Consider the following 14,109-nt stretch of genomic DNA (forward strand, 5'->3'; position numbering starts at 1 on the left):
AGACAAATTGAGGCTAGTCAACTAAAGAAGTTTTAACACATTCATCGGATTAAGTGAAGTTCAAATCAAATTCATGTATGAAGATTGAATTAGAGGAATAACTTGATTGTTGGACCTTACATCACTTAAAACTTTATAATACTCTTTTGTTTTCGCACTTACGGTCACACCCTTTTACTAATCAGACCCTTGAATACATCGATATTTTTTGGAACAAAATAACCCCTTTCAAGAATTTGTTCATCGAATAGATGGACAAGGGTTGTAGTACTTTGTTCTCTCTCTTCTTTTTTTTTCTTTTTTGGGGCCAGCTTGCATGTGCAACGAGGCCGAACGATCCAACGCTTAATTGTAACACACCTAATCTCTTGTATATTAAAAAATAGTGGGCCCATAAATTATTGATTTAATGTCTTGAAAAGATTTTGTTGTTGTCTTCATTGATCAAATCCCATGCAAAATTGACAACTCTAACCTTAGGGGAAAAATGAGCTCACGTATAATGTATTCTTACAAGATAACTTAATCTTCATTGAGTTGGAGATGTAAATCAATCGAAGATAAAAATGAGCCCACTATATTAATCTCCATTAATCTTTAAATTCTCAAATAATATTGAAAGATATGATGTAATTAATTTATGTATCTTGTCTTTTCTTCACTCTTACTAGGGTGAAAGGCATAATTATAATATTGTACTTTTATCAGTTATATATAGAACTTAAGGGGGAGGGGTTTGGACTAAGTCAAGAACCCCATTCTTCCTCTTCTTTTCTCCCCAACGTGTGTTCTTCTTCTTTCTCTATGATGCAATCTATGGAGTCTTGAAAATTAACATGGTATCAGAGCATTGATTTTTAGGACTCATAACTATGGTTTTTTAGAGTTTAAATCTTGCTATTTGTTAGGACTATTATTGTTGCCCATTCCGAGTCATTTGCTATTGTCTTCTACCATGGCTCTTTGTCCTCGCACAACAGCCTTCTTCCACGGATTGGTAACCTCAGTTATGCCTGTTGCTCCATCTTTATTATAAGATTCTCTAAGTCTTCAATTATTACTCGGTTGATCACACTCTATTGATTCCGCTTTAGCTTCATCATAGACGTTATTTTCACTATGCCTTTATCCTTTCTATTCTTGTCTCGCAATGCTCCTTTGCGAGTTGTCTGGCTTTGTGAGACTTTGATGCAATGGCTTCTTTGTGACCTTTTTCTTGTGTGTCATTAACGTCTATCCCACATTTTCATTTTTCTTTGAAAGGAATGTTGTAGAAATTTGAGTTTGTTGAAGTGTGAGAGTTTCTAGTTCAACTCCAGTGATCAGGATCAATTATGATACGCCCTTGTGTTGCCAATTCCACACTCTTTCCTTTTAGTGAAAAACATTTTTTTTTGTGGATAGTCAGTTATCCGATGAAATTTACAATAATTCAGATCATTGGTCTTCACAATATCTTCTATCATTTTTTGGCTCTGATAATTGTACTATTTTTTTTTTATAGTAGTTGTTCCGGCATCACTGGCACATTAGAGTCAAGAAAGGGATAAAATTTTGCTTCTTTTTCTTTCAATATAGGCTTTCTGACTTCTATCTTCACTGGCTTTTTTTGGTCGCCACCTTTCTTCGGTTTACCTGTGATTTTAGCAACTATGATGACATTGTCTATGTGAAATTTTTTGGATGAATCCCTTGACAAAGGTTTTGAGTATTCTTTCATTGTGAGTTTAGCCTTCTTTCTAGGGTCATCAATAGGGGCTTTTCTATCACCTTTTTGCTCGATGAGAATTTTCATGCTATGTGCTTCCATAGCCTAACTCTTAAAAATCCTTGGGTTTCTGAATCTACAAGTTTCCAATGGACATCTATTTGTAGGGTTGTGGGGGTGGTTCAGTCACCTCATCTTTTTCTTTTCTTTTTTCAATCTTCTCCATCCCCCTGAACTAGTTGCACTCACTCACTAGGAGAGAAGGCCACATGGTAAAACTCATTCTTCATTTCATAAGGAGATGATACCTCACCTTATGTCACATTCTCCTTTAAGGTGGAGCCTTTCTATGATGTCATGCTTTTGCGCCCTTTGCAATATCAAGTGCTATCAATAATATGTCTTCTCATTGCTTATATATTACTTAGGTGATACTTAGGTGGTATTCTTTTTTATTTGATCTTGATTATGGCCCCACAAAATCCACTTATCTTGATATTCAATCGAGCCTTGATCTTAGTAATCGACTTTGATTTTGACCATTGATCGACTACTTTACTAAATCATCATACTTTGATGTTTGAGAAATTAGAGTTGAAAAAGTTCTTTGAATCTTAACTGTTGATATATATATATGGATGATCTAGACCATTAATGGAGGATCTTCATTTTGAGGATAAAATTTTCATATTTTAATGAATAGTTGTTGGGTCTAGTCCAACATGCATCAGAGTAAGGTGGATTTGTCCACGAGAGAGCATGATTGTCCTCCCCGTCCATGGTTAGTACATGATAGAAGTGGGGATTTGAATTCAAAAGCGAAGCTTTCCCATGTTCCAAACCTGTTTCTCAAATCTGCAAACTTTGACCATGAACTCACATACTCTCCGTACCTAAGTCGTGACTAAACACAGTTCACACAAGTCGCAGTCCCGTTCAAAGAAAATAAAACAAACAAAAAGGGTATATCGTGCGTGACCTGCAATGAAATGTTCCAGGCAGGCCGTCATCGTTGTCTGCAATGAAATGCTCAGGTCTAATGGGTTTCTGCTGGGTCCCAAGTCTCAGACGGGATTAATTTGAGTACGGAAAGTTCTGGTTGTTTCACTTTGCCATGGTCAAGTCAAGCAAATCAACTGGAATCAAATATTGGAGGACTTTAAACAAGTGACCTCTTTATGTTTTCACACGACGAGGGGTCAATCTTGGCGTGCGGACGACTACTTTCTGGTAATGCTCACAGTACCACATAAACATTCCACGTACCTGTTCAAATGATTTCCAAGATTCCACGCCTTTTGATTTTTCAAATGCCTGTCATTTGATTTGTCTTGTAAACCCATCAATCATCCAAATACTCCAAAAGGTTAAACTAATCCTTTACCCAATTAATGCATAAATTAAGATGAAATTACAAAAATATAAAATAATATAACTTGACCATATTAAATGATCATAAATCTAGAATTCATTGATCAAGGAAGATACATTCACGATTCATAATCTTTGTGAACCCACAATTATTTTTATAATATAAGATTATGAGAATGCATAACATAGTATTCCGCTACCAAATAACATAGTCATTATTTACTGATGGTTTTTCATTATAATGTGACATAATTGAACATAAAACTAATGTCTTATGTTGAGTTAGAAACAAATCAATTTTTATAACATTTTGATGATATAACTTTGCACATATAAAATCTATTATGATTTTTAAATATGGAAAAATCTCACAATTCTTATCGACAGAAATGCAAGCAAAACTAAAATTTTCCCTCTTGAGATGGACCTGCAGTATGGATGAAACATAACAAACAAACAAATCGACTTGAGCTGATAATAAACTAATAAATGAACTCCAGCCCAGACCCAGGTTTGCTGCAGAAGGCCCTCCACAGAGGAAATACTGGGATATGCAGGGAAGGCTAAAAAGGGCCAAATCAAGTGTTTATTATTTCTTTGAGAAGTAGAACAGATTATAAAACAAACTTATCATCATAGAAGTAATTCACTTTCAAAAAAACATCATGCCCCGATTCCCCATCACATTCTTTAAGGTGCTACAAGTTACTGTATATAGATTCCACCCTTTGTGTTCCCAGTTCACCTTAGTGTGCATAGCTACAATGCTTATCCGATTCACCTCATGGATGCACAGCAAGCACGCATCGAAGACAACTTCCTTCATGCATCAGATGGAAACCATCATTTATCTCCGAAAGAGTTAGATTATGGGTGATGTATTCATCAACTTTGATTTCCTGCAACCCAGAAAATAGAGTTCAATATACCACTTCAAGTTTCGAGAGCACATACTTACGGAACAACAGCAGTAAAGATAGCAAATTTGCAGAAAGAATAGGACAAGGCATTCTCTGACAGCAGTGGCAATTCTTAGAGCTATGGAAACATGACATGCAGAAAGATAAAACCAGGATCTTCACTGCATACTGACGGGATCAGCAGAAGTGCTGCTTACCCCATACAATGAACTGCCCCTAATACAAGAGCGTAACTTGTTTTCCACAGGCTAATGAAAATTGAAACTCTATGAGCTTTTCATAATCTCCTGAAACTATCTCAGAGGTCTGGATGAAGAATGAAGCCGTCCAAGGACCTCTACTTGCAAAACTTTTAGAAGACAGTAGAAAAAAAAAATCTTATTTCTAGACTTTGAAGAGTTAGCACCCAAAGAAGATCTACTAATCATTTACTGAAAACTTATATGTAAAATAAATCTGTTTTAATAAAAAATATAAACTCGAGTTCCGTCAAGTTAGGTTCATTTATTCCTGATTTAACCATAAAACTTTGTTGGTGGGTAAAAACTATCCCTCCACTCTAGGCCAATATTTGTTCTCCACATCTTAGACTAATTGAGAGAAATTATTTAGCAAGAATAATCAGATATTGGTTTGAGCTAGGAAGCTTTTATGCTTAATAGTTAGGAAGATATCACTTAACTTCAGCTAGTCATGTTCAGAGGAACATGCCAAATCTAACATGGCACTGACGTGAACCCAAACCTAAATTTGTTACGTTATATGGGTTAGGTGAATAGGTTTTTGAGACCAACGTGTGCTATGGCATTTTTACATGCTCTACATGTCATGCGCCAGCTTGTTTGTTTTCATATGGATGTGAAGGAGTCTCAGTCGGTAAGAAAAGTCTCACCATTTTGCGGCCGTATTCATCTGTTCTACATCTCAAAGTAGTCTGAGAGTGGCAGAAGTTATGGAGGAATAGTCTCACCATTTTTGTGTTTGCAAGATCTTATATAAAGTAGTTGAAAACATGTCTTTTAACCTTTGCTAGTCATGTTGGGATGAACCTGCCTAATGTAATGGACTTAGTTCTTTCTATTCTACATTTTTAATCTTATCATGAACAAGTATAGGGATGACAATTGGTTGGGTCAAGTTGGTATCAGGTTTGAAGAGATCTGACTCCACCTGCAAATCCACCTTGTGAACCCATCCCCACAAAAACCTATCACAGGTTTAGATTTCCAACACCATCCTTGCCGGCCAATCCATCCCCATCCCCGCGAACCCTATTTGATCTCTGAAACCTCGTTTTGTCCCCACTAATTCCCACACTACACCCAATTGAGGAAGAATGTATAATCAACAATTTTCCTTTTTTTTCATTTATGCCCTCCAAAAAATTTCTATTTCATTTTCCTTCTTACTTTAATGTTGTCATTTAAATAAATCTTAAGGGGTATATGCATAAAGAAAAATAACCAGACCTCAGGTTGAGTCAGGTCTTCAGTGCCAACCCGTCCCCAATCCAACCCCCCACAGGTTTTTAGGGGAAACTTATACCAGCCCCACAGGACAAAATGAGAAACTCATCCCATTGTCATCCCTAAACACATAGGAAAAGAAACTCGAGGATGGGGGGCACCAAGTTTACATGAACTTAAATATATACTTCTTTTTCGATGCATGCATAAGTCCTTGGGAAGAAAAGATAACACATTTTTTTTAAGCTCTAGTTTCACTTTTTCAATCATATGTCTCATGTTGTGCCAGTTGTTTTTCTTCTTTTTTAGGTTCCTTGTGCGGTTCCATGTGAAAAGCTTCCGAAACTTAGTTCATATATCCTAAAAATATAGCATCTTAACTAAGGAATACACGGAGAAGTTGAAATACCTTTTTCAAGTATTTCTCAACAAGCCATGGCACTTGAGAGCGGCTCTTGAATCCACCGAAGGCCGTTCCTTTCCAAACACGTCCAGTGACCAGCTGAAATGGTCGAGTGGATATCTCTTGTCCTGATGCTGCAACACCTACAATAACTGATGTTCCCCATCCCTGCAGTAAAAGTATATTAATGGAAGTGAACCCAATGCGATATTTGATAAGAGTATAGATTGTCAGAAACCATGGTCTCACCTTGTGGCAGCATTCTAAAGCTGCTCTCATCACAGAAACATTTCCAATGCATTCAAAACTATAATCTACACCCCCATCTGTGAGGTCCACAAGGACCTGCTGTATTGGTTTCTCGTGATCTTTTGGGTTCACAAATTCTGTTACTCCAAATTCCTTAGCTGCAAACAATTATTTGCATAAAAACTGATAAAAACTTTCAAGAGCCTGAGATATTCCCTTAAAATAGATAAGAAAGATGGTCTGGAATTTTTAGTTCAATTAGAAAATCATAAAGACTTATATTATAAAGCAATGAAAAAGTCTTAAGAAGCATTGAAGAGAAGATCAAAAATAGGAGAACAACGGGGAGAGAAGAAAAAAAAGAAGAGAAGAGAGAATGGAAAAATGCATTGAGCAGGCACTCATTAGGGGCTTTGCACAACCCCCTCTTTTCTTTTACTCACTTAAGTGGCTTATTACATAATTACCCCTCTAGACACAAACCTAAATAACTCTTTAACTACACATCCAAATAACGTGTAACTTGAACTACAGACTTATCCCAACAATCTAAACTTGGCAGTTGACATTTAATACTCCACCTCAAGCTGGAGCATATATGTATAAAAACCCCATCTTGTTACAAATTATCCCAAACTCACATTTACTCAAAGTTGTAGTAAAGATATCACTAATTTGATCACTTAAACAAATACAAAGAGTAACAACTTCCTTTCTCATCACTGCATCTTAGATGAAGTGGTAATCAATCTCTATACGGTTGGTTCTCTCACAGAACACAGGATTGCCTACAATGAAAATGGTTGTCAGGTTATCACAATACATGGTTATAGGTTCTACAACATGTAAAGTCAACTCTCGGAGAACTGATTTGACCCAACTATAGCTCTATTTTCAACTTTCGTACTTGAACGAGCCACCACATTTTGCTTTTTTGTTCTTCCAACTTATCAAATTTCCTCCTCCAAACACACAATACTCAGTAGTAGACTTCCTATCAAACTTAGATCCTGCATAACCTGCATCTGAGAAAGCCTCTATCCATAAAAGATAATGGAATTAAAAAAAAAATCCTTTTTCCAATGACCCTTTTAAGTACCTCAATATCATCTTAGCAACATCCAAATGAACTTAGTGCGGACAATCCATGAATTGACTTACCAAGCTTACAAGAAATGAGATATTTGGACGAGTAATTGTGGCATAACTCAACTTTCTAATTAAACCCACATACATTGTTTTGTCTTTAAGTTCATCACTATTCTAATCAAGAAAATCATTGCCAATGTCCATCGGTGTCTCTACAGGTTTAGCACCTAATAGGCAATATTCTTGTAGGCTTACTATAAACTACTTCCTTTGGGTCAACACAACTCCCGCCTTGCTTCTAGGGACTTTTATCCCAAGGAAGTAACGAACCCAAATCTTTGGTCTGAAAATGTTTGGCCAAATGTTCCTTTACTTCCACAATTCTCTATTTATCACTTCCTGAAAAAATAATATTATTAATGTATACAAGTAACACAAGAATTCCAAATACTCTCTTTATAACAAAAAGAGAGTGATCACAATGACTTTGAGAGAAGCAAAAGAACATTACTATCTGGTTGAACTTTTCAAACCATATCCGAGGACTCTGTTTAAGTCCATAAATTGTCTTCTTTAATTTGCACACTTTCCAGTCCCCTTCTGAGCAACATACCCAAAAGGTTGCTCTATATACACCTCTTCTTCCAAATCATTGTATAATAAGGCAATTTCACCAGCTGAAACAAGGGCCATCCCCTGATTAATTGCAACAAATATAAGGATTGGGACATAAGTCAATTTGGCAATGGTGAAAAAGTCTCAAATACATCTATACCATAGGTTTGAGTATACCCCTAGCAACCAATCTAGCTTTATAGCTGTCAATAGAACCATCAACAGTGTACTTCATAGTGTACACCCGTTGACATCCCACAACTATAGTACTCGAAGGGAGATCACATAATATCCATGTAGACATACATATGCCCTTACAAATAGCAATAGGAAGATCTAAGTGATTCTAGTACAAGCAAGAGACAGGGAACTTTTATGGGTGTCTAAACAATCTTCCTTCTTTGATACACCTACAATGGCTTTGGTGCGATAATAGGTGGTGGCTGACTAGGAACATCTTACACAGTTGTAGGAGCAACTATATCTGTATCCCCTCGTTGGAGGTAGAAAAAAAAAATGAACATCCTCAAAGAATGTTATATCAGTAGGTACAAATGTTTTTCTTGTGGATGGACAAAAGCATTTGTGTTCCTTCTATGTACAAGAATAACCTAGAAACACACTTGATGGCTTGAGAAGACAATTTATCAAAAAACGATCCAAATACATGAAAAAAGCACACACAACCAAAGGTACAAGGACAAAGGGAAAACAATGTAGCCTACGGATTCAATATTTGAAGAGAAATTTATCGTCAAGTACAGTGAACGACATCCAATTGATAGAAAACATGCAATAAGAACAACATCACCCTAATACAACTTAGGAAGATATATCAGAATTAAAATTGTACATGCAACCTTTAAAAAGACAGTGATTTTTTCCTTAACGTCACTCCATATTGTTGTGGAGTAAATACATATGAAGACTGATGAATAATCTCATGGCTCTGATAGAAACAATACGAAAAATACGAAGAGACGCATCAAATTGGGTTTTCATTTCAATATAAAAATCCGAAATACATGGAACACTTTAGATATCTCCCATATGAGGTACACCTAAGTGGTATGACTGAAATCATCAATAAATAAAACAAAGTACTAGTAACTAAAAACATTTGAAACAAGATAAGGTCCCCATACATCAGAATGAACTATCTCAAACAAACTACTACTTTTTGTTTGACTAAAAATAAATGATAATGATGCTTCCCTGGTTGAAACAACTCACACTTGAAAGATAAACTAAATTGAAATTCAAGAAATAGCTCAACTCACACTTGAAAGATAAACTAAATTGAAATTCAAGAAATAGCTCAACTCACACTTGAAAGATAAACTAAATTGAAATTCAAGAAATAGCTTAACCAATTTTACTAGAGAAGGATGTCCTAACCATAGATTCCACTAGGAGGGTGAAAACAACATGTAGAACAGAGCCTTCCAAGCAATACAATCCTCATCTCTCGCATGGAACCAACCATCCTCCTCGTCATGAGATTCTAAAACACATACTATTCTATTTCTTGACCAGCTTCTTTCAAACAAATCATGGATTTTGTGAGTTGACAAACTAACTATAAATTAAGAGAAAACCTAGGAACAAATAGTCTAGATTCAAGTGACACAGATGGGATAGGTTGAACATCGCCTACTTCATGAACTGAAGAGATAGACCCATCAGAGAGGGTAACATGTTTAAAAACAGAGGATTGACTAAAATTGGAGAACAAGGATGACAAATCTAACATGTGGTACGAAGCACCTCAGTCAATAATCCAAGAAGATATGGGACTTACGTGTAAAGCTGACGTACCTGAACTGGTAAGAGTGGTTGTAGGATGTGTAGGTTAAGCAATAGATGCTAAGGAAGAGGATGTTGAAGTTAATTGAGTAATTCCCTGGGCAAGCTGCTGAAGCTCATCAAGGACACTACGTAATATGCTTATTGCTTGGCTAGAAGAGGTCTCAATGTTGTCCTAAATAGAAGAGTTAGCGCATGGTAGTTTACTAAATTTATCCCAACATTTAGTTAGAATTCACATATGGGGGGTACTTTGGTCATTCCCTATGAGTATAAATTTCTCATAAGGGTTAGAGTAAGTTAGGCTTCATATTATAAATCTATGTTTCATTTATCATTTAATTCTGAGTTACATTTAGAGTGTTATGAGGGATTTGTAATGAGGGGCAATGTTATCATTTTATGTCATTATCACTTGAGTGAAGCAATTAAAATAGGAGTGCTCGCTTGCTATTTTCCTCTCTTTCTTTTCCCCTTTCTTTCTTCTCAATTTTCTCCTTCTCAAACTCCAATCTTATGAATTTACACACTTATTTGAAAAATAGTTTGTGCATCCACAGTGAACACACCTTATGTTAGCTTTGCCATCATTGCAATCTTTGGCTCTATCAGAGCCACGGCCTCAAACACTACCACTTCCACCACGGCCCCATACAGATTCTAACCGTCCATGAGTGTTAAGTGCAATTGCTTCAACACCCTTACCTCTTTGTTATCCTTTGATGTGATAGTTGTTTTTGCATGCATAACTCTGTTAAAGGCTTCAAAATTTGATGAAATGTCATCAGAGGCAAGTAACTAAGCCCAAACTGCATCAAATTCTAGTCCCAAGTCATCCAAAGACTTAGCTACATGTATCTGCCCTTGTTGTTTTTGAAGTTCCTTTTCATCTATTGGGTGTTGGATTGAACTCGGTTCCATCCCAAAATGATAAGCGACTTAAGAAACTTATTACTCAACTTTATAACCCGTTAACTTTTCTTCCCATTTTTCAATGTGAGACTTTTTTTCACTCAACACTCCCCTTCACGTTCAGGCTTGCACAGAGCAGGTCTGAGACGTGGGCATAATCCATCAATAAGGCACACGGACTCCTTCATGAAGTCCATAATACACAGATTCTTACCTCATGGAGTTCACAACACATAGATAACCTAGGGAGTACAAATTGGGCCTCGACCCACACACACAACCTGCTCTAATACCACAGTTGGGTGTTGGGTTGATTTTGCTTCCATCCCAAAACAACTAACCACTTAAGAAGCCTACTACTCATCCTTATAACCCATTAATGTTTTTTCCTATTTTTCAATGTGGGACTTTTTCCCATTCAACAGGTATATAAGTCTTTTAGTGAGAAAAATTGTAGCTGCTTTGAAGGACCCACTGGTCACATTGTCCAAGAGCAAGTCATAACAGCTCTTAGAAATTAAAACAATTTTGACAAAGTTAAGTAAGGATCAAGAAATTCTCATGCTGGAAACTCCTAAATGTTGTTAGAAACCACAAAGCACGCTCAACTTGATTCATTACATAACACTGGCCTTCCCAATGAGCCACCAGAAATAGAATTTTCAAACCAGAAGCCAGTGCATCTTCCTAGGTGGGCTCATTCCATTTCCTCTGGAGTGCAGGAAATTGCTCCACATAAGGTGACTGTTCCATGTTCTAAAAGATTTTGACTACAGTCTCGCTTGAAACAGGGTGTCGCTGTAGGTCCAGATGTAAGAACACCTCTCCACATCTAAAACACATCTAATACAAGTTTTATAAAAACAAACATTGATTTCATTTTCTCCATTCTATATTTTCCAGATTTATAGCTCCAAATCTCTGTTTCACATTTTCCTTGACTTCTTTAAGTGCAAGGGCTGACTCCATGTCCCTTCATGCATAGATAGTATAGCTACCTACTCCTATTTCTGCCATCACTTTTGCAAGTGCATGCAGGGTTTCAATGAGAAGGATAATGAAGGCTCACCAACAGGAAACTTTTTGCTGTCAATATCAATTCCAATAATTCGTGATGCTCCAGCAGCCTTTGCACCCTCAGCCACCTGTTTAACAGGATGCACATATTCAATCACAAACCAGAGAAGTGACCACCATAATGCAAGGGAAGTTCTGAAGAAAGCTTACAGCAAGGCCTACAGTCCCAAGACCAAAAACAGCAACAATGGATCCTGGTTCAACCTTTGCCGTATTCCAAACTGCTCCAAGACCTGAGCAGCACAAAACAACAACATTTAGAAGTTTATAACAAACAGAGCATCTGATAAAGAGCAAAGTATGACCAAAATCAACACTCATAACAAAATAACAGATAATTTATAGAGATTTCCAGTTTCTTCCAGTATAAGTGGGCAACCATTAGTAGCAAATATCACAATAACATTGGACCAATCTGCAATAAATTAATACTTTTCTCATAGAACCATATGATGAAATACAGATGGACGTTGAAACCAGGATAGCAAGTTTCCTGTTTCTTGGATGCAGTTCATTTTCCACCATAACAGCTCAAATTGAATTAGGTACTTCCTAAGGTGGCGTTGTATGAGTGACAGGGGAATGTCCTTCAAGTTTCAGAATAAGTGATGTACCAACAAATATAATAAGGTCTTATCAGCCATTTTTATCCTTTTAATTAAAATGAGCAAAGCATAAAGTTCAGCAGTGCATCTGAATTTGAAGTGAATGAAGAATGGAATCCACAATGTCCATGTTATGTATACTGTTTTTAGCACATTGGGGGTTTAATCTTGTATATAGTCTACAGTGCTAAAAAAATTGCGCAAGCTGGTTAGACAACACCACTAGAATTGAACAAGCTGCAGTCTACTGCACGATGACCTAAATCCTCCCTCAAGAGTTCAGTTTGCTTTTCACTACTGTCCCTATACAACAGATTTCAAAAATGAACATCAATAGAAGATAAAGATTAAATGTTTATTAATAAGTACCAACTTCCATTCCTTGGCAGCGTAAAGCCCTCCTGTTTTTTTTAAATAAGAAAATAAGAAAGCAGAAAAGACATAACCAAAATACAGATGAAAACAACCATCGCTTATGAAACATCTACTTATAGGTATAAACGCTCACACATCAACCTTGGAAAAGAAATTTAATCCATGCCCTCCAGCATGGATCCATTTTTATACTCGAGGATGTTGTTTGAAAATGATCCGTTAGCATCACTTTACAAACTCAACCTCTACTTGACGCCTGAGAGGAAAATAAAGTAAAAGGAGAAGCCCAAGGCAACAGAGGGTGAATGAACTTCACCTGTCGGAACACCACATCCAAGCAAGCACACTTTTTCCAAAGGTGCCTTTGGATCAATTTTGGCGACACTGACATCATGAACCACGGTGTACTGACTAAAGGTAGAAGTTCCCATGAAATGATAGATAGGTTTCCCGTTAATGGAGAAGCGGGTCTTGCGGTCGTTCATCATCACACCAACACCGGTGGCGGCACGTACTTTGCCACAAAGGTTCGTCTTCCCTGATTTGCAGAACTTACATTCTCCGCACTCAGCCTGGTAGCAAGGGATAACGTGGTCTCCGGGCTGTACATCCGTAACACCTTCACCAATACTCTCAACGATCCTAATTATTCGAAAAACAGTACAAAAAATCGTAATCTTAGACTTGAATAAGTAGAAGAAAATAGAAATGCACCAGCGGAAAGGTTACTGAGAGAGGGGGGAAAGAATGTAGCTCACCCGGCGGCCTCATGGCCGAGAATGCAAGGGAAGAGCCCCTCAGGGTCCTGTAAAGATTGAGACGAAGCATTAGGTTTTTGTGGAACAAGGATCAAGCAAGGAACAAGATGCAAATGCAGAGAAAACCTTGCCGCTCCAGGTATAAGCGTCAGTATGACAAAGAGCAGTGAAGAGGATCTTGATTCGGACTTCCCCAGGTTGGGGTGGAGCCACCTGGACATCCTCGATGGACAGAGGCTTGTTGGGCTCCCAAGCAACCGCAGCTGAGAGACAACAGATCGATTCAGACGGCCAGCAACCAAGAGATAGATCGGCAGAAAGAGAGACAAAAAACATAGGAAGAGCAGTCAAGTTAGTACCTTTGCAAGTGATGACCTGACCTTGAGTCGCCATGAACGCAGAGCAGAAGTAGCGGAGAAACGAGGAAGAAGAGAGGTCGTGACGGAGTGATTTATATAGTGACCTGCCGGCTGTTACTGTTAATGGTCCTCCACTACGAAGAATACGTGGCTTTCATTTTTTCTAGCACTTGGATATTCTGTTATTTGATTTTTTTTTTTTTTTTTGAGTTCTCAATTTTCCGTTTTCAGAGCGGTCATATCAAACAAACTCGTGAATGAATGGAGGGGGCCATATCACGTGGGTATGCCTAATTTTAAAGTATCTTCGTTCGCACCAATAATTGTGCGTGATAGATGGAGTGGCGGCCGGGTGCAACTATGCAGAGAGACTCGCCACCGGTCAGCCTCCGTCAG

The 14,109-nt window shown here is 37.5% G+C and overlaps 1 protein-coding gene across 1 annotated transcript; it reads right to left on the minus strand.

The window, feature by feature from the left end:
- Positions 1–3,486: 3,486 nt before the first annotated feature.
- LOC137950743 (alcohol dehydrogenase class-3) lies at positions 3,487–13,800 on the minus strand. The gene is made up of 9 exons (XM_068797353.1): positions 13,714–13,800; positions 13,481–13,617; positions 13,355–13,401; positions 12,913–13,238; positions 11,767–11,849; positions 11,609–11,684; positions 6,118–6,275; positions 5,875–6,036; positions 3,487–3,978 (listed from the first exon to the last, which is right to left on the minus strand). The coding sequence occupies exons 1-9, from the start codon at positions 13,745–13,747 to the stop codon at positions 3,862–3,864; spliced, it is 1,140 nt and encodes a 379-aa protein (XP_068653454.1). The 5' UTR covers positions 13,748–13,800; the 3' UTR covers positions 3,487–3,861.
- Between the last annotated feature and the right edge of the window lie 309 nt (positions 13,801–14,109).

Source organism: Aristolochia californica, unplaced genomic scaffold (assembly GCF_029961685.1).
Source record: "Aristolochia californica isolate CCGP_79_NKW_82.1479 unplaced genomic scaffold, dmAriCali1.0.hap1 SCAF_1, whole genome shotgun sequence".
Taxonomy (NCBI): Eukaryota; Viridiplantae; Streptophyta; class Magnoliopsida; order Piperales; family Aristolochiaceae; genus Aristolochia; species Aristolochia californica.

Coding starts and splice junctions, on each gene's coding strand:
- LOC137950743 (XM_068797353.1), bottom strand. CDS start 13,747: ATGGCGACTCAAGGTCAGGTCATCACTTGCAAAG. Junction 6,037..6,117: donor CTTTAGAATGCTGCCACAAG/GTGAGACCATGG, acceptor CTTTTACTGCAG/GGATGGGGAACATCAGTTAT. Junction 3,979..5,874: donor TTGAGAAATACTTGAAAAAG/GTATTTCAACTT, acceptor TCTGGGTTGCAG/GAAATCAAAGTTGATGAATA.